General features: G+C 37.7%; 1 protein-coding gene across 20 annotated transcripts in view; it reads right to left on the bottom strand.

The window, feature by feature from the left end:
* The window catches only part of WNK1 (WNK lysine deficient protein kinase 1), a 135790-nt gene that overhangs the window by 59751 nt on the left and 55909 nt on the right, over positions 1-20130 (bottom strand). For all 20 annotated transcript variants that reach the window (XM_082637093.1, XM_082637108.1, XM_082637104.1 and 17 more), the window contains exons 2-4: positions 14384-14556; positions 7850-8070; positions 5721-5878 (exon numbers count right to left, since the gene is read on the bottom strand). In XM_082637093.1, the coding sequence (XP_082493219.1) occupies positions 5721-5878; positions 7850-8070; positions 14384-14556 (552 nt within the window). The remainder of the gene's footprint in view (positions 1-5720; positions 5879-7849; positions 8071-14383; positions 14557-20130) is intronic.

Genomic DNA, 20130 nt, shown 5'->3' with positions numbered 1-20130 from the left:
AACAGGGGGTGCGTGGTAGATCTAGGATGGAAACCAGGAATCTGGACTGGCAGGGGGCAGTTTGCATTAGGAAGTTTGATGATCTCTTGATGGATAACCAAACATGTTTCCTTAATAAATGTGCAATCGCTATGCAATCGTTAGGATATGCTGACATATCCTTTAAAAAAATTAGTTAGGGCTTCCCTGGTGGCGCAGCGGTTGAGAGTCTGCCTGCCGATGCAGGGGACACGGGTTCGTGCCCCAGTCCGGGAAGATCCCACATGCTGCGGAGCAGCTGGGCCCGTGAACCATGGCTGCTGAGCCTGTGCGTCCGAAGCCTGTGCTCCGCAACGGGAGAGGCCACAAAAGTGAGAGGCCCGCGTACCGCAAAAAAAAAAAAAAAAAAAAAAATTAGTTAAATTTACACCCAAAGCAAACTTAAGGGAAAGTACAATACTTCAAGGTGTATTTCAACAGAGTCACCACTATTGCTTATACAATCATATAAATCATTGTATAATCAAGGTAAACTCCCCACACAATTATCTCAGCACCCAAAACATGAGAAAAACTTTAGAAAATTAAAAAAGGACATAGCCCTTTTTATTCTTCATTGGAAGCCAGAAGATGGGAATGGAGGTTAGTGAAACCAAGACAGAGTTTCCCAGATAAGAAATATAATAACTGAAGTACAGAATAACGGACTGTAGATAATACAGAGCTCAGTTTTCACAGCTGTGAGGAAAAACAAAGAACAAGTAAATGTCTGCAGTATCCTCAGTGACCAAGGGTTCCAAAAATTCCAACTGACTTAACTCCTCAAGCTTTTTATTCCAGCTTTTCCACGGCTTGACTTACTATTTTGCGTTTTTAAAAAGCAACTCTTGAATAGGCAGGAAAAAATACAATTAAATAGGGTTAGATTTCTAAGTCAACTTGGTTACTTATAATGCTAGTAAAAAAGTTCCATGAACAATGGAACAAAAATTTATTCAAATAATGCTTGATACTATAATATTTAGTCTTTTTTTTTAATTTAACCAAAAATAAGGTATACAGAACTGGAAGGGACCTGAGGTGATCACTGTTGTAGCTCACACTTCTCAAACTTTAATGTACACACAAATCATCTTTGGATCTTGTAAAATGCTGGTTTTGACTCAATCCGTCTGGGACGGGGCCAAAATTTTACATTTTTATAATAACAAGTGTCCTAGGATGCCAATTCTGCTGGTTGTGGGGACTGCACTTTGCACAGCAAAGATCTCAATAGTGATTTGAGAAATGATGGAAGAGCATGTGAATAGATGACTTTTTCAAATGCCTTTCTAGTCCTGGAATTTTGACTCTATTAAAGTTATTGTTTTCTGCTCTAGTTGTACCAAATAGCTTTTCCCAGTCTACAAAAATATATTGTATACGTACATATATAAAGTGTATCAGTTTCTACTTGCTACTATTCAATTCCACGTTAGTAGGATAATTTTAGTATTTCTAAGGTGACCTTATTTTGCAGGGTAAACTCAACTGTCCCAAACTGACATAGTGTCTAACTTGACTATATCTGGGATTCCTTTAATTGAATCATTTATTCTTCAAAGTATCACTGAGTGCCTACAATGTGCCATATGCTATGCTACAAACACAAAAGTACAAACAAAGATTTAATAAATCGGGCTCTAGGACAACACCTTTTAAAAAACACTGTGGGCTTCCCTGGTGGCGCAGTGGTTGGGAGTCCGCCTGCCAATGCAGGGGACGTGGGTTCGTGCCCCAGTCTGGGAGGATCCCACATGCCGCGGAGCGGCTGGGCCCATGAGCCATGGCTGCTGAGCCTGCGCATTCGGAGCCTGTGCTCCGCAATGGGAGGGGCCACAGCAGTGAGAGGCCCGGGTACCGAAAAAAAAAAATAAAAAAAATAAAAAAAAATAAAAAACACTGTATATTTCATCCTTCCTGTTCCCAATTCCTTTCCAGAGGTGAGGGTGGCTATAGGTTCAAACAGTTTAAACAATGAGAAAAGGAGGAAGAAACTACAGAAATAGAAAGAAATAAAACCTGTTGAACATTAAAAATGTGGTACATTGATACAATGCAATATTATTCAGCTACAAAAAGGACGGAAGTACTGATTCATGCTAAAACATGGCTAAACCTTAAAAATGTTACGCTAAATCAAAGCATAACACAAAAACAAAGTGTAACACAAAAGGCCATATATTTTATGATTCTATTGTATGAAATGTCCACAACAGGCAAATCAAATCCATAAAGACAGAAAGTAGATTAGTGCTTGCCAGGGGCTGGGTGGAAGAGGAATGCGGAGCGACTGCTAACAGGTGTGGGGTTTCTTTTTTGGGGTGATGGAGTGGCATTAGTGGTGATGATTGCAGAACACTGTAAATACACTAAAACCCACTGAATTTTACACCTTCAAATGATTTAAATGGAGAATTTCATGGTATGTGAACTATCTTAAAAAAAAAAAAAACCACAACCCATTGACAAACTGAAAAAAGGGTAAATACTACACTAAGACTATGGAAACAGTGATATTGGTCTTTCTAGGGTCTATTAAACTAATGCCAAACACTTTTTTCATTTGAGAAGGGGATTTTCTTCTCAACTGAGCTGGAGTTTGCATTTGCAAATAAAGATTCATTTGTTGATTAGACAGTGTCTCAAATGCATTATCTTAAAAATCAAATTAATTTGTTTTCTTTACTTTTATCAAATAATTGTTTATATAAACTTTTATCTGATTTTATGGCAGTACTGTGCCTGACAGTCTGAAGCCAAAGAACAAACACTGCTTTTAGCCCTGAGCCTCCACTGAGTAGATTTAATCAAATAGGGTTTACACTATTTTTCACCTACTCATCCTACACAGTCATTATTTTTAACCAGTTTAACATATTTGGTGGGTAAGGTATAGAACAAGGTAGAATTTAATACAGGTCACCCATAAATTCTGCATTAAAAAAAAAAAAGTCCTACCATATAATTTATAACTTTATTTCTTTAAACAGCAGAGTTATTTTTTAGACTTCATTTTACATAAAGAAACTAAAATTCTATGATCCCTCGAGATACTTTAAGTACCAACCTTTATTTGTTTAGAGAAATAATCAGGAACTGAATTCACAAGATTAATTAGAGACACCTATCACTAGACAACCCGGTAATGCCTAGGCAGTGTCTCTAACAGCAAAGCACTGTCTGATGGTTCATAACAAAATCTACCAAGTTTCAAAGTAGAAATATTGCAAGACCCACAAAGAAGGCTGGTGGCTGAGAGACAGTAGAGAATGTTTAAATATATGGCTATCTGATGGATACTTCATTCTTCTGGTTTATTCACTATCAAAACATTCAGTACTGCTGGCAGGAAAATGAAAGATATTTGTTAATAAGTCTTTGTGTTTAAAATCCAGAATGATCACCTCAAGCAGTAGTACTGGGTTTAAGATGCTATTTATTCTTAGGCAATAGAAATAATAAATATGGCCAGTGAAAAATGGGTGTTACATTAAAACCTGTTATGTTTTCGCCACAGAATTAAAGTGATAGTTCTACTCTTAACAGAGACAAAAGACTGCCCACAAATTATCAGAGCTAATAATTTAAGTAACTACTTGCTCACACTGAGATTCTCCTGCCTACTCCAAGTACAGAGGCTAATAGCATTCTAATAGAACATTATCACCACTTTTGCAGATTAGAAATTAGTTACAGAACTCTTCAGAGGAGAATTTTTAATGAAGTTCTGGTGTCATGTGTTTGATTTTTTTTTGAATGTTTGAATTTTATTTTATTTTTTTATACAGCAGGTTCTTATTAGTTATCCATTTTATACATATTAGTGTATATATGTCAATCCCAATCTCCCAATTCATCCCACCCCACCCCGCCACTTTCCCCCCTTGGTGTCCATACGTTTGCTCTCTACATCTGTGTCTCTATTTCTGTCCTGCAAACCGGTTCATCTGTACCATTTTTCCTAGGTTCCACATATATGTGTTAATATACGATATTTGTTTTTCTCTTTCTGGTGTCATGTGTTTAGAATCGGAGTCAGCAACAATCCCCGTTAAGAGCCAAACAGTACATAATTTAGGATTTTTGAACCACAGAGTCTGTTGCAATTACTCAACTCTGCCATTGTAATATGTGAAAACAGACATAGATAATACAGAAACAAATAAGTGGCTGTGTCATTACTTTCTTTATGGACACTGAAATTTGAATTTTATATAATTTTCATAGGTCATCACATATTATTCTTCTTATGGTTTCCCCCTCAACCATTTAGGAATGTAAAAAGAATTCTTAGCTCATGGGCTGTACAAAAATGGATAGGAGGCTGGATTTGGCCCGTGGATCAAAGTTTGCTAATCCCTGGTTTAGAGTGTGATGGAGTGAAAAAGTTATAGACAGTAAGTTAGTAAATAAATTACACAAACCATTTTACATACAAATTGTAAATTTTATAGTCCTAAAATTTAATGTATTTAACCTCTTAATCAGGTTTAATATTCAGTTTGATCTCCTTAAGAAGATATGTATTTACAAAGGGTATTTTCACATTATTATTTGTTTTCATAAATATTAGGTGGAAAAGAACACCTTAGCTTAATTGAATTCAAATTCATAAAGAAAATCAATCTCTTGTCCATCCACTTTGGCCATCTCTACTTTAACTCCTTACTTCAGTCTATTGGTTATTCCTTCAGATCAGTGCAATAGCCACTTAACTGGGTTTTCAGCTTTTTAGTGTTTCCTCATAAATCCATCTTCCACTCTACAGCCAGAATAATCGTTTAACAATTTAAGTCTGATCTTATGACACCTACCAAGTCTTTTTTTTTGCGGGGGGGGGGGGCTGCACCTCGTGGCCTGTGGGGTCTTAGCTCCCCGACCAGGGATTGAACTCAGGCCCTTGGCAGTGAAGGCATGGAGTCCTAACCACTGGACCACCAGGGAATTCCCACAACACCTACCAAGGCTTATAGAGGCTGCAATGGTTCCCCCAGTGCTCAAGTATAGTCTAAACTTTCACTTTCCTCCCTTATCCCTTGTCTCTTCTTTTTCCTATTTTCAAACTGTAGACATACAAAGATTTTTCACATGCAACTCTATCTTAGTCTTTCCCTATTTATTTAACATAATTTTCCTAACCTGTCCAAACTCAATTAGGCACTACTTCTATGTGCTTCTGTTACGTACCTATCCCTAGAATAACTGCTTTTACACCCTATGGTAACAGTCTGGTTTACTTGTTTGTTCTCCTTCGCCTAGTAATAAACTCTTGAGAGACAGGTTTGTGTTTTACTTAACTATAATATTCAATACCTAGGATCTAGAAAGAAGTCTGGAACATAATAGAGACTTAAATATTTGTTGGATGAACCCATGAACTGTTACGGGTTGAACTGCGTCCCCTGCCCCCACCCCCACAAAAGATATGTTAAAATTCTGATCCTCAGTTTCTCAGAATGTGACCTTATTTGGAAATAGGATCACTGCAGGTATAATTAGTTAGAATGAGGTCAACCTGGAGTTGGGTGGCCACAACTCAATCTGACCAGTCCTTATAAGAAGAGGAGACATGAGACACAGACAGATGAGGGGTGAACTCCATGTGATGCTTTCTAGTGTTGTTCCCTTTTGCATGGTTTGATGTTATACAGCTTCTTAGATGTGGCCTAAGATCACCAGTCAGTTAGGACAAGACTTACACTGGTCACTCGACGGTAGATCTGCGCAGCATTTTGGCACTCGGAGTAAGGGTATTCAGATGTGGCCATCTCAAGCATGCACATCCCAAAAGCATAAACATCAACGGATTCATCATATTTCTCCTCATACATCTCAGGGGCCATGAACTCTGGGGTACCTTAAATTAAAAGAATGATTCAGACTTAGTGTGAGGAGAAGCTGCGATTCATGGGGAGGGCAACAGCAGAGGGGTTGACCTGTGAGAGAGAAGAAAGTGGAAGGGGGGTAAGAGGTGAGGGAGGAAAAAGAAAGAAAGGTAGGTAGGTAGGTGGTGGGGGGAGAGGAAAGAAATCATCTTAGTCTGTTCCATCAAATATGTTATAGATCTTACACTACAACTCCTTTAAAAAAACTGGCACAGGATCAAGTGTCTATTTATTTACTGTTTCAAATGGATTAGTGTTATACAATGTCAAAATAGAGCCTTGCATAAAACTCATATTGAAAACAAACGGAAGGAAAAGGTAAGAGACTACCAAGGAATAAAGTAGATATAATGGCATCTACCTGTAAGATAGGATGATGGGTTAAAAAAGATCAAAATACTTGTCTGCCCCCTACTGTACGGTAGCTGTAAGGTTAACATTCATATAATCGCTAGTCTCTTGCCATTAACATTCCATCTGATCAGTTTCACTTTTAAGGTGGCTTTTCAGTAAAAAAAACCTGATATTCAATACATTTTTAAAATGATAAAATAAACTGTAATTGTCTATAAAGGCCACTCACCAGAGCCCTTTTCTTCACACACTTCCGACCCCCCCTGCAGTACACAAACCTACTGCAGATGTAAGAAGTGTAGTGAGGCACATCCTATAGACACACACACAAATAATTCGGTCTGCACTTGAGTTCTCAGACTGAATTATGAGCATAGAGTGTATGATTCCACACACCAGGTTTCCAATGTTTCCAAAGAAATTAAGCCCGAATACCTCAAATTATGGGACATTTCTAAGAACAGGCTTGCACACTATGGTTTAAACAAAAAAAGAAGAAAAAACCCTCTTGGGACAGAGATTAAGATGCCAAAGACAATCAAAGAACTGTTTCCTATAAGGAGGGCAAGAAGGAAATTCATCTTTAAATAACTCTTTTCCCAGGAACACTATTTTGTAAGGATGTGCAAATTACTGGTGTTCAATGTTTTTCTTATTAAAACATGGGATTCTAGCTCACTTAAAAATGAATGGCTTTCTTGTTGTTATTGTTGTCACCTTTTGGGAGAGTAGAGTGTTTGTGAAGATTTCAAGTTTTCAAATTGCCATACCCTCTTCAGAAAGTGAAAGCTTATAAAATAATCAGCATTAAATTATTTTTCCAGCTGCAACTCTCTAACATACAGTTAAAGGCTGAAAGGACAGACTTGTTGTGTAGATCAGTGATTCTCAAGAATGACGATTTGCCCTACAGGGGACACCTAGCAAAGTCCAGAGACATTTTTGGTTGTAACAACTGGGGAGAAGTGGGCAAGGGGACATGCTACTGGCATCCAGTGAGTAGGACCAGGGATGCTGCTAAATCATCTTACAATGAACAGGACAGTCCTTATAACAAAGAGCTGTCTAACCCAAAATGTCAATAGTACTGAGGCTGAAAACTGTTTCAGGTATATCTTCTGAAGAGTAGGAAAAAAGTTGATAATCAACCATCATATTTTCACATTTTAAAATAAAGTTTTAATAGGTAGATATTTTTGAATATACATATATCCAACAGACTTCTTCAGAAACTAAATTACATATAAATTCAATTTCTTTTATGGGGAAAGTAACATACTTTATCTGTTATATAAGTAAGTATATGATACTAAGTATCAATGAAATGACTCAGTAAGGTTAACAATTATTACATAATGGTTTGTCAGCAAAGTTCACTTTACTTCTCTTCATATAACTTTACAAAACAACAATGGTCTTCAAGATGATTCTAGAGGCAAAGAAACAGAGAACTCCACATCACTTTCTGGGTTCAAGCTCTGAATTTCTGAAGGTTTATTTCACATAATAAAAGCTCTGACAAGGTCAGGTTTCTAAATAAAAGGAATGTCAGAAAGCCAGTGAGACTGCAAGGTACACCTGAAACATACCTATCACACTCTTGGCAAAAGAAGCCCGCTTCAGGGTTGCCAGACCTAGGTCTCCAATCTTGACTGAGCCTGTAGGGCCAGTGATAAAGATGTTGTCACACTTAAGATCCCGGTGAATAATAGGTGGAGTCCGAGTATGAAGAAACTGAAGTCCTTTAAGAATCTGACGGCACCAGCTTCTCAGAACTTTGATCTTCATCACCTTAAACCTTTTCAGGTACCTAGAAAAGGCAAGGTACACCAAACAGGTTATCAATGATATGCATTTATTACTTTGAAGAATTCCATTAAATTCTAGCATATCTGAGATGGGAATATCAAGTTCAGAATATTAAGATTCAGTAAGCTTAGGTTAGTGCTACTTTTAGTAAGGTTAAAGGGGACAGGATAATAAGTAGTTGGCAAGCAAATTCTGATAACAAAGCACAAAAAATAAATTCCTTAAAATCAGACCACTGCTAAAATGATTTAGAAGTTAAGAGGCAGAGTTCGACTTCTGGTAATGGTGAAGCAACTCTTATTGGATGCAGATGTAATTATGAACTCTAGTGAATACACACACACACACAACTACTCGAAAGCTCTGGCGGAATCAAAATCAGGCATAAGCTGGAAGGGAGTACACACGAGGGAAAAGGGAAAGCACTAGTCTGTGGGGGTCGCTCAAACCTGGACTGAATCCTGGAGCATTATTGGCTGAGGAATGAATACGAGGATACAGTTGAAGATTACCGCAGGGTCTAGAACAATGTTATTCAACAGAACTTTCTACAATGACAGTCTGTCCAATACAATACTCACTAGACAAATAAGAATATTCTTTTTTTTTTTTTTGCGGTATGCGAGCCTCTCCCGTTGCGGAGCACAGGCTCCGGACGCACAGGCTCAGCGGCCAGGGCTCACGGGCCCAGCCGCTCCGCGGCATGTGGGATCTTCCCGGACCGGGGCATGAACCCGTGTCCCCTGCATCGGCAGGCGGACTCTCAACCAATGCACCACCAGGGAAGTCCAAGAATATTCATATTTAAATGAATTAATTAAAATAAAAAATTTTCATTTCCCAGTTGCACTAGTCACATTTCAAGTGCTCAACAACTGCATTGTAGCAAGTGGCTACCATTTTGGATGGTGCAGATTACAGAACATTTCCTTCACTACAGAAAGTTCTGTTGGACAGCAGAGATCTAGAAAGTAAAGGAGGCAGGGTGGTGGGTTGGACGGTGCGGGTGGTGTGTAATCCCAGAAAGGAGGTACAGGGGCTTCCCTGGTGGTGCAGTGGTTAAGAATCCGGCTGCCGGGGCTTCCTTGGTGGCACAGTGGTTAAGAATCCGGCTGCCGGGGCTTCCCTGGTGGTGCAGTGATTGAGAGTCTGCCTGCCGATGCAGGGGACACGGGTTCATGCCCCAGTCCGGGAAGATCCCACATGTCGCGGAGCGGCTAGGCCCGTAAGCCATGGTCGCTAAGCCCGCGCATCCGGAGCCTGTGCTCCGCAACGGGAGAGGCCACAACAGTGAGACGCCCGCATACCGCGCAAAAAAAAAAAAAAAAATTAAAAAAAAAAAAAAAGAAAGAGGTATAGAAGGGCATCTCCAAATTCTGTATATTCACTCTGCCTAAATCTCTGGCTGACCTCTGAAATGTGTATGTGTAGCAGAGTCCAAGCAGCCCAGCTAATGCTAAAAGAACAGGACAGAGATTTCTGATGAACTGAGTTCTGATACTATTTTATCTGGAAATAGTCAGGGAAAAAATGAAGAGCACTGATGGTAAATATAAAAGACTACATTTTCCTATTACTGTCTTTATGTTACACATATGACTACTTAAAGGAAAATTTATAACACTGTATTACAGGATCTAAACAGTAAATGTAACATATGAAAATTATAGCATAAAGTATAAGTACTAGAAATACATGGGCCTATATTTTTGCAAGTTTCCTTTATTTTACATGAAATTGTACAGTAACAACCCTAAGCATGTTGTCAAAAGTTAAAGATATAAATGCAGTATCTAAAGCAACCACTAAAAAAGATATTTCAAATGCGCACGCGCACACACACAAACACACACACACACACACACACACGGAGTTTAACCAAAAAGCTAATACAGAAACTAATACGAAATATTAAAAATAAATTAAAAAATGAAACTCTGCTTCACCTGGGTGGGATATGAGGTAATTAAAGAAAACTAATGGTGAAAGTTGGTTTTATGGTTTTAAAAATATATATAAAAACAGAGTTACTTCTGGAGGGTGAGGAAAGGGCTGACTGGAAAGGGCTGGCTAGGAAGAGGTTTAAGGGCATGTATTGAGATGATGGAAATGTTCTATATCTTAACAGTTTCGATTACATGAGTGAGGTATCACATTAATAGGACAAAGGGGAAAACAACGTGATCATTTCAATTCATGCAGAAAAGGCATCAGACAAAATCCAACACCTTTCCATGATAAAAAAAAAAAAAACTCAAACTAAGAATAGTGGAGAATATATTCAACATGATAAAGAGCATTTTATGAAAAACCCACAGCTATACTACAGTGGTGAAACACTGAAAGCTTTCCCATTAAGACTGGGAATAAGACAAGAATAACCACTGCTCTTCAGTGTTGTACTAGAAACTCTAGCCAGATTAATTAGGCAAGAAAAAGAAAGGTACCCAAATTGGAAAGGAAGAAGTAAAACTCCCTCTATTTGCAGATAACAAGATCCTATATATAGAAAATTCTAAAGAATACATACAGACATGCACACACAACTAGAGTTAATAAACAAATTCAGCAAAATTGCCAGAGTACAAGATCAACATGCACAAATGAGCTGTGTTGTACACCCCAACAATTAACAACCTGAAAAGGAAAGCAAGAAAACAATTCCATTTGCAACAGCATCCAAAAGAATAAAATACTCAGGAATAAATTCAACCAAGGAAGCGAAAGATTTATACACTAAAAACTAGAAAACACTGTTGAAAGAAATTAAAGGACACCTAAATAAAATGGAGAGATGGGTTCATGGATTGGAAAACTTAATATAGTAAAGATGGCAATATCAGCCAAAGTGACCCACAGATTCGATATATCTACAGATAGATTTGATTATATCTACAGATGCAATCAAAATTCTAACAGCTTTTTTGCAGAAATGGAAAGCTAATCCTCAGGTTCATATGGAATTACAAGGGGCCCCAAATAGCCAAAACAATATCGAAAAAGAAGAACAAAATTGGAGGACTCAGTTTTTCCAATTTCAAAACATATCACAAAGCTAGGTTTTGTAGTATTAAAACAGTGTGGTATTAGCATAAGTATAGATACATACAATAGTGGAATAGTATGGAGGGTCCAGAAATAAACCCATGCATCTATGGTTAAATGATTTTTGACAGGGGTGTCAAGATCATTCAACAGGGAAAGAATAGTCTCTTCAACAAACGGTGCTGGGACAACTGGATATCCACATGCAACAGAATGGAGTTGGATCCCACACCTCACACATACACAAATGTTGACTCAAAAAATGCAACGATCTAAATAAAAGAGCTAAATCTATAAAACTCTTAGAAGAAAAGTTAGGGGTAAATCTGCATGACCTTGGTTTTGGCAATGGATTCTTAGATATAACCCTAAAGACACAAGCAATAGGGGAAAAAAAAACAGATAAACTGGACTTAATCAAAATCTAAAGCTTTGTGCATCACATGACGTCATTAAAGAGTGAAAAGAATATACAGAATGGGAAAAATATATTTGCAAATCATGTACCTGATAAGGGTTTAGCTTACAGAATATATAAAGAACTCTTACAACTCAACAAAAAGACAAGCAACCCAATTTAAAAATGGACAAAGTGGGCAAAGAGTTGAATAGACATTTCTCCAAAGATGTATAACATGCACATGATAAGATGCTCAACATCATTACTCTCTAGGGAAATGCAAATCAAATGAGATACCTACCATGTCACAGCCAGCAAGATGGCTATTAAAAAACCAAAAACAAACAAAAAAAACCAACTGTTGGCAAGAATATGGAAAAATTGGAACCCTTATACATTGCTAGTGGGAATGTAAAATGGTTCAGCCATTGTGGAAAACAGTTTGGTGGTTCCTCAAAAAGTTAAACACAGAATTACCATATGACTCAGCAATTCTACTCAAAGGTATGTATGTATCTAAAAGGCATGAAAACGGGTACTCAAATAAGCACTTGTACACAAATGTTCATGGTGGAAACAGCCCAAATGTCTATCAATAAGTGAGTGGATAAACAAATTGTGGTATATCCACAAAATATTATTTAGTCATGAAAAGGAATGAAGTACTGATACATGCTACAACATGAACCTTGAAAACAAGGTAAGTGAAAGTAGCCAAACACAAACACATATTTTATATTCCATTTATATGAAATACCTTGATCAGATAAATCCTTAGAGACAGAAAATAGTTGGTGGTTGCCAAAGGCTGGGGCAAAGGAAGAAAGGGGAATTGTTTAACGGGTTTTAGTTTTGCAAGATGAAGAATTCTCGAGATTGGCTACACAGCAACATGAATATAGTTAACTAAACTATACACTTAAAAATGATTAAGGGCTTCCCTGGTGGCACAGTGGTTAAGAATCCGCCTGCCAATGCAGGGGACACGGGTTTGAGCCCTGGTCTGGGATGATCCCACACGCTGTGGAGCAACTAAGCCCGTGTGCCACAACTACTGAGCCTGCGTGCCACAGCTACTGATGCCCGCGCGCCTAGAGCTGGTGCTCCACAACAAGAGAAGCCACGGCAACGAGAAGCCTGCACACCGCAAAGAAGAGTAGCCCTCACTCGCCACAACTAGAGAAAGCCCGCACGCAGCAACAAAGACCCAACACAGCCAAAAAAAAGTATAGATAAAATAAATTTTTAAAAAATGATTAAGATGGTAAATTGTATATGTTTTTACCAGAGTAAAAAACAAATGCCCATCTATAAATCCTAGAGATCAGCTAGTCCACTTACTTTACACATGGAGAACTGAGGGCCAGAGAAGGGGATCTACTTGCCCTAAGTCACAGCTGGTCAAAGTCAGAGCAGAGAGCAGACTCCTACTCTAAGTCTAGTGCTTTCTACTTTACCTCTTGCTGCATTTGCTTTGAGGCTCAGAAACTGAAACAGATAATGATGGGGAAAATAGAACTTTAAACTTAAAAGAAAAATGGTTAGAAACTTAGATCATGTGCAATTAAAGAGAAAATATACTATGTGGGAAGGGTTATGGGGAGTAACTGCTTAATGAGTATGGGGTGTTCTTTTAAGGTGATGAAAATGTTTACGAACTTGACAGATGTGGTTACACAACACTGTAAATGTAATAAATGTCACTGAATTGTACACTTCAAAAAGGTTAATTTTGTTATATGAATTTCATCAAAAAATTTTTTAAAAACCTAACTTTATTTCTATCTACTGACAGACTACTGACAACCCACTAAGTATTCAAACCAGAAAAAGAATCTCAAGATGCAGCTATATAAACAACTACTACCACAGAACTTTCCTTAATTCATTCAAATATTTATCAAGTTTCAGGCATAATGCTAGGGAGCAGAGTCTAGGAAAAGAAACAGGCATGTGAATAACAAGAAGCATGGACGACTAGGATAAAGATGTTGCCATAAATATTAGAAAAGTTGGATGGGAAAATTAGAATGTGCAGGAGGGAAATAATCTGTTGGCTTTTCAACATGTTAATTTTGAGCATCCAAGAGCATCCAGGATTATCTACATCCAGGAAATACAAGACTATGTTTCAAAGATCTGGGATTAATTAGCTCAGTAGCATTAACTACAGAAGGTTATAAAGAATAAATACACACTACAGAGACAATTTTTCACAATCCAATTCTTCCACAAAAAATTTACACCATAAAAGTTACTCTACTTTCCTCCCTGAGTACAAATAGATACTCTAAGAGACATGGGACTCCAAAGGCATACAGGGAATTTCTGCATTTAACCTATCCATATTCCTGAAAGGGATGATAGGTCTAGATGTTTTGGCTTCAATTTCTGATGCTTTGGGAAATGAAATTATCTAGTGATAAATGTCACAATACAACTTGCATTTGATACAATATGTGCATAGTTGTAGCAAAAACTGCCCAATATGAGGTGATAAAATAAATGGGTAAAGCTTGTCAATAAGCTTCAATTTCACTTTAACCACTAGAGGGCTACCTTGTCATTTGATTTCTGATCTCTTAGCCACTCAATTTTAGAAATGCCAATCACCATAACTTAAAGCAACTAGGCTTATTCTGCAACAACTTCTCATTTAAATACTTACCAATACATAATTATCAAACCACTTTATACACCAGAGGACCTTGTGGGCAGGAAAATGTGCTCATATACTAACATTTGGAGCAACTCTTCATTCCCTCCTTAGTATACTGGGCAACAACAGAAGAACTGATAAGGCCTGAAATAAGAAAATTCAAGTTCTCTCATACTTCTTGGTCAGCTTTTACAATATTGATGAACTTACGTTTTAAGTGTTCCAGATGTCATAAGTTCAGTCACCAAAACGATGCACTTCTTTCCCTTTACTGTGGATTCCCAGGAATCATAGAATCGGACAATATTGGGATGCTGAAGACCCTTTAACATTTCAGCCTCTTCTTTAAATCTCTGCCTCTCAGACTTTGTTAACTTTCGATCCTAAAATCAAAAAGCAAGACAGAATACAGTTCAAGACTGGGAGTTTGGGATTGACATGTACACACTACTATATTTAAGACAGATAACCAACAAGGACCTACTGTACAGCACAGGGAACTCTTGCTCAATATTGTGTAATAACCTAAAAGGGAAAAGAATTTGAAAAAGAATAGATACATGTATATGTATAACTGAATCACTTTGCTGTACACCTAAAACAAAAACAAAGAAAAAACAAACAGAATATGCTTTTAAGATAATAAAACTCCAAGTCACATAGTTACACTTAGATGCTAAACATGTACTAAATTATAATGACCAATACTGTTAAAATAAAACATCCTAACACTGAAGTTACTAATAATTAATAATTTCATCAGCCTGTTATATGAGTGTGAGAACAGGCTAAAGTGTTTTTTAAGAAAACTCTTGATTATAAAGTCATGCTTGAGGGATTTCCCTGGTGGTGTAGTGGTTAAGAATCCACCTGCCAATGCAGGGGACACGGGTTCGAGCCCTGGTCCGGGAAGATCCCACATGCTGTGGAGCAACTAAGCCTGTGCGCCACAGCTACTAGCCCGCAGGCCACCACTACTGACGCCCGCACACCTGGAGCCTGTGCTCTGCAACAAGAGAAGCCACCACAATGAGAAGCCCTGAGAAGCCCGGGCACCACAACGAAGAGCAGCCCTTGCTCACCGCAACTAGAGAAAGCCTACATGCAGCAACGAAGACCTAACGCAGCCAAAAAATAAATAAATAACTTAATAAAATAAAGTCATGCTTGAGATTATTTTAGTATCTTTACTGTTAATGTGTGCTTCAGATACACATTTTTTAGGTGCAGTTAATTTACCACTTCCAAAATAAGTCACCTATTGACAGAGATATGCAATTTAATAATGGAACAAGTATGGGTTTTGGAAGTGGTGAGATCTAAATATAAATTCTGTCTTTGCTTCAACTAAAATTTCCTTCATGAATAAAGTCAAGTCCTCCGTATTCATGAGTTCGCATACCCAGATTCAGCCAACTGCAAATCAAAAATGGGCGGGGGGGATCAGAAAATTCCAAAAAGCAAAACCTGTAGAGATGATTTAGAAGTATATGGGAAGATATGCAAATACTGTGCCATTTTATAAAAGGGACTTGAGCACCCACAGGGGTGGAGGGTGGGGTCCTGGAACCAATTCCCACCACCCCCCCAGGATATTGAGGGATGACTGTGTATATATACCTTCACCTCATAGGACTCTTGTAAGAATTAAATAATCTACTAGGTAGATTTTAATTTAATTTAGTCTACTAGGTAGATTTATTTAAAGTGCCTAGCACTTCATAGGTTAATTCACTTCTTATCTGAGATAACTGGAGAAAAGCACTTAACCTGTTGTTCTTCCCTTAACAGAGTCCCATACACACAAGCTCTGTACTGTCCTGTAAATTAAAATTGAAACTGTCATATAATATTCTATCAAAGCACATAATACGTATTTTAACGAAATAGTCCAGGCATACAATAACGTAATGTGTCTATGATACAGTTAATTAATTAAACATTAAAGATGTAATTTAAACCTTCCTATGTAACTAGATGGCCTTTCCCATCACTACTCCTCACCCTTGAATAACAACTACTACCCTGATCAGATATACCATTCCCATATGGGTTTTTACACTTTAGGTGAAATGTTAAGATTTCATAAAAAGAAGTTATAGAGCATGTACTATTTGGAAGGTGGCTATTTTCCACTCAACATTGTTTGAGCTCATCCATGATGGTACAAGGAGACGTTACAAGATATCTACCATATTACTGTAACTCCATTCATTATCACTGCTATGCAGTTATCCACTGTCTGAATACACCACAATTTATATATAATCTCCTACTGATCAATCTTTAGGCGCTTCCCCATTTTTTTGCTATTACAATATGGCAAAGGTTTTGCAGTGTTAATCTCTAGGGTGCAGGCTCTTATCTTGGAGTCTATAAACCCCTTTAAGGCAGGTTTGTGAACATGTGTGAAAACAAATATATCTTTATTTTTCATTAACCTTGAATTGAAACTTAATATTTCCTTGAATGAATGTATGTACCTAATAGCATTCAGCAGTACCTATGATTTGTCACCAACAGACCTAGGTATTTTCATATCACGTTAACAGTGGTTGCAGATTATCTCAAAATACCACACTAGGCATTACTTCGAAATTATGATAGCTATTAGATCTTCCAGTAGATCTTATTAATATACACTAATAATGCATACTATATCACAAATTTAAAAGTTTTGATAACTATTTTAATATAATTTGTTTCCAATATAATCCTATGTATTTTACTATATGGACTTAAAACAAAACATTTTCTAGCCTTCACTAGCCTTCTGGGGCACACAAAAAAGAGAAAGTACACCTATTAGGATATATAGCTAGCGGTAGAAGTGCATAGGGAATAGGCATCTTCAGTCTTCACAGGTATCAACAAATTGCTTTTCAAAGGGACTGTACCAACTGAGTTTCCCAACAACTTTGTATGAAGGTTCCCACTGCAGTACATGGTCACTAGCAACTGGTATTATCAGAGATTAACTTTTGTCAATTTGATGGGTGTAAGTCATGTTCTATAGTTTAATTTACATTTTCAGAGTCACCAAAAAGTGTTAAGAAACTTTGTTTTCTTTGCAGACTACTTAAGACCCCTCTTCTGCAAGGAACTGATGCTTTATCTGACTTGTAGCAGTTCTTAATAGATTATGGATGCTAATCCTTTATTGGTTTTATGAGTTACAAATACCTTTTCTCAATTTGTGGTTTGTATGTTCACCTTGTTTATGATGTCTTGATTTACAGATGTTTTTATTTCACTGTATTTCAATTCATCTATCTTTTACTTTGTGGTAGGTGGATTTTATGTCTTCAGTAATTTTTCCAGACACTAAGGTCATAAATATTTTTCTTTTCCTTTTTAAAATATAAATGTGTTTTGTTTGCCACATCTGGGAATTGTTGAGGAATTTATTTGGTTGGGTAAAAGAAGGGCTGGCTGTTATTTCTGTTCTGTATCAACCAATGGCCCCCATACCATTTAACGAACAATCCATCCTTTCCATAAAAGTACAGTCCTGTCTCTGGATTCTACACTCTGTTCCATGGTCTGTCTAGTCCTGTGCTAATACCACACTTTCTTAATTGCTCTCACTCTTGAGTGATAGTTTAGCTGGATGTAGAATTCTAGGTTGGTTCTCTTTCAGCACTACCAAGATACTGTTTCATGGTACTCTGGCATCTACTGTAGCCCTCGGTATCCATGTCCTCCTTTGTAGGTTATCTGTATTTTCTCTCTGGTTACTCTGAAGACTTTTTAAAAAAATTGTGCTCTACTCATTCACTACCATGCATCTAAGGTTTATTTTATACATAATGGGGCTAATTGTGCTTTTTAAGCCCAAAGTTTCAGGTATTTGTCTTCGCATCAGGAAAATTCTCAACGATTACCTTTTTGATTACTGCCTCCTTCCATTCTCCATTCTCTTCTAAGTTTTTCTATGTATGTCTGTATGTGTTATGTGTAAGGGTGTGTGTGCGTGAAACCTTACTCAATCCTTCATATCTTTTAACGTCTCTCTCATTTTCCGTTTCTTTCTCTCTGCTGCCTTCTGGGCAGTGTTCTCAGATCTACCTTCTTGTTCATGAATTCTCTCAAGTTATTATCACATCTAACCTGCTTATTACCTTAAAAATTTTTTTTAATTAATCAAACTTTAAAGTCTAAAAGAGGCAGAGATGCAAAGGACACGTGGCAAGGTCTCAGTCCCTGCTCCAGAAATAAGAGATGAACACAAACTAGACACTTGCAACTAGCCATACAAGTCTTCAAGGGCTGGGTATACTGGTGAGTCAGACTACATTTGGACATCTGTACAGAGAATAAAACGAGGTCAAGCAGTCAGTCTGTCACCAAAAGTACCCACCAGAGGGTTTGATAAAGGGAATTCAGTCACTACTTCAGTCCCTACTTTCCCAGCTAGCATCAAAAACAAAGCAAGGTGGGAAAAAAGGGGAAAAAAAGAAAAAGAAAAAACGTTGGGCACTAACTAAAGACTGCAGTGGAGAAGGAATTCTCCTGCCACTTCTCTAGGCCCAGTGCCTGGGGGAGGGATTTGTCCCCCCTCAGTGGTAACCCCACACATGGGGTTTGGAAGGAGAAATGATAACTGGTGGCTCAATTTGCAATGATCCCCACCAACCTCCACCCCATCCCTGCTTCATGAACAGACAAGTTTTCCCAGCATCCTCCTTGGAGTTTCCTCCCTCTCAGGGTTCATCTCCAAAATTATTTCCATCTCCAAATCATCACTGCAAGATTGCCTTCTCTCAAAGTTCTATAAAAGCCCACTTTCACAGCCCAATATCACTTTTATTCCCACTCCTAACCTGAAGCTGCAACCATCCACAAGTCACATACCCTGTCCACTGAGACTCAGATCCATAGCTGTTTCATCTTGGTCTATCTTCCTAAACCGTTCCTTTCCCAGAGAACAGACGGCCAAAGGGCCAAAGGACAAGTCGAAGTATCTGGGGCCAGATGACTGAGGAAAGCGGCACTTGTTACTTAGTTTTTAATTGCAATACATTTTCATTTCTTGAAGCTCTTTTTGGATCTTTATCAAATCAGTCATTCACTGCCCCCTCCAATACCATCTTGATGTTTCTGTGGTTTTAGTTTTTAATCCTTTAATTCTTTTAAAATAATGTGCTTTAGGGGCTCAATTCAATAACACTTTTATCTGAGTTACTGGGGATCTAATTTTGCCTAGTGTTTTGGCTGCTGACATTCATTCATGGTGGTTTGTTTCCTCACATGATTAACAACAGTGGATAATATGGTTATCTTAAACTGTGATTTGTCTGTTGGAATATCCTCAGTTGTGGGTGTACTGCTGTGGACAGGCTCTGAGTTTATTTATGCCTAGTGCTGCAGGGATATTACTTAGTCTTGGTGATGCCTGCATGTAATCAGTTCAAATTTGAATCTCATACTTTTATGAATACAGGTCCCTGATTATGTATTCTCAGGGTAAACTTTTTTCAGCTGACTTGGGAAAAACTGTCTTTTCCCTGACTCAGAAACTGAAATTTTCTCTTGTCTGTCTTTATAATATTAAAGGTTTTGTTCCCTTTTAAAGAACAAGTTTATTGGATCTCAGTTCCAATACCTGCTCGGGCTTAAGACTTCATCTATCCTTGGGAGACAGTAAAACCACGTGTCTTAGTTAACAAGATTGGCAATTGTCCCAAGAAAAACCCTAGTGTCAATTCATGCTTTTCCTACTCTGGTTTCTAGTTTCTTCTTAGTTTTCAGACCTTGGAAATTATCCTGACAGCCTTATAAGCTCAGCTATGCATTTAAAAGGATAGGTTTCTGTAGTTCCTCTCATCAAAATTTTCAGAATGTCTGGTATTTTACAGTGGAAAGAGTTTTCAGCTTGTTTGTTTTTCTATTTGCTGACAATAGGGTTCCCCAATATATGTTTTTAAAAAAATATTGTTTACCATATATTCTTAAAT

Source organism: Mesoplodon mirus (assembly GCF_964341445.2).
Source record: "Mesoplodon mirus genome assembly, chromosome: 11".
Taxonomy (NCBI): Eukaryota; Metazoa; Chordata; class Mammalia; order Artiodactyla; family Ziphiidae; genus Mesoplodon; species Mesoplodon mirus.
The sequence above is the reverse complement of the archived record's forward strand: the minus strand, read 5'-3'. Positions and strand labels throughout refer to the sequence as shown.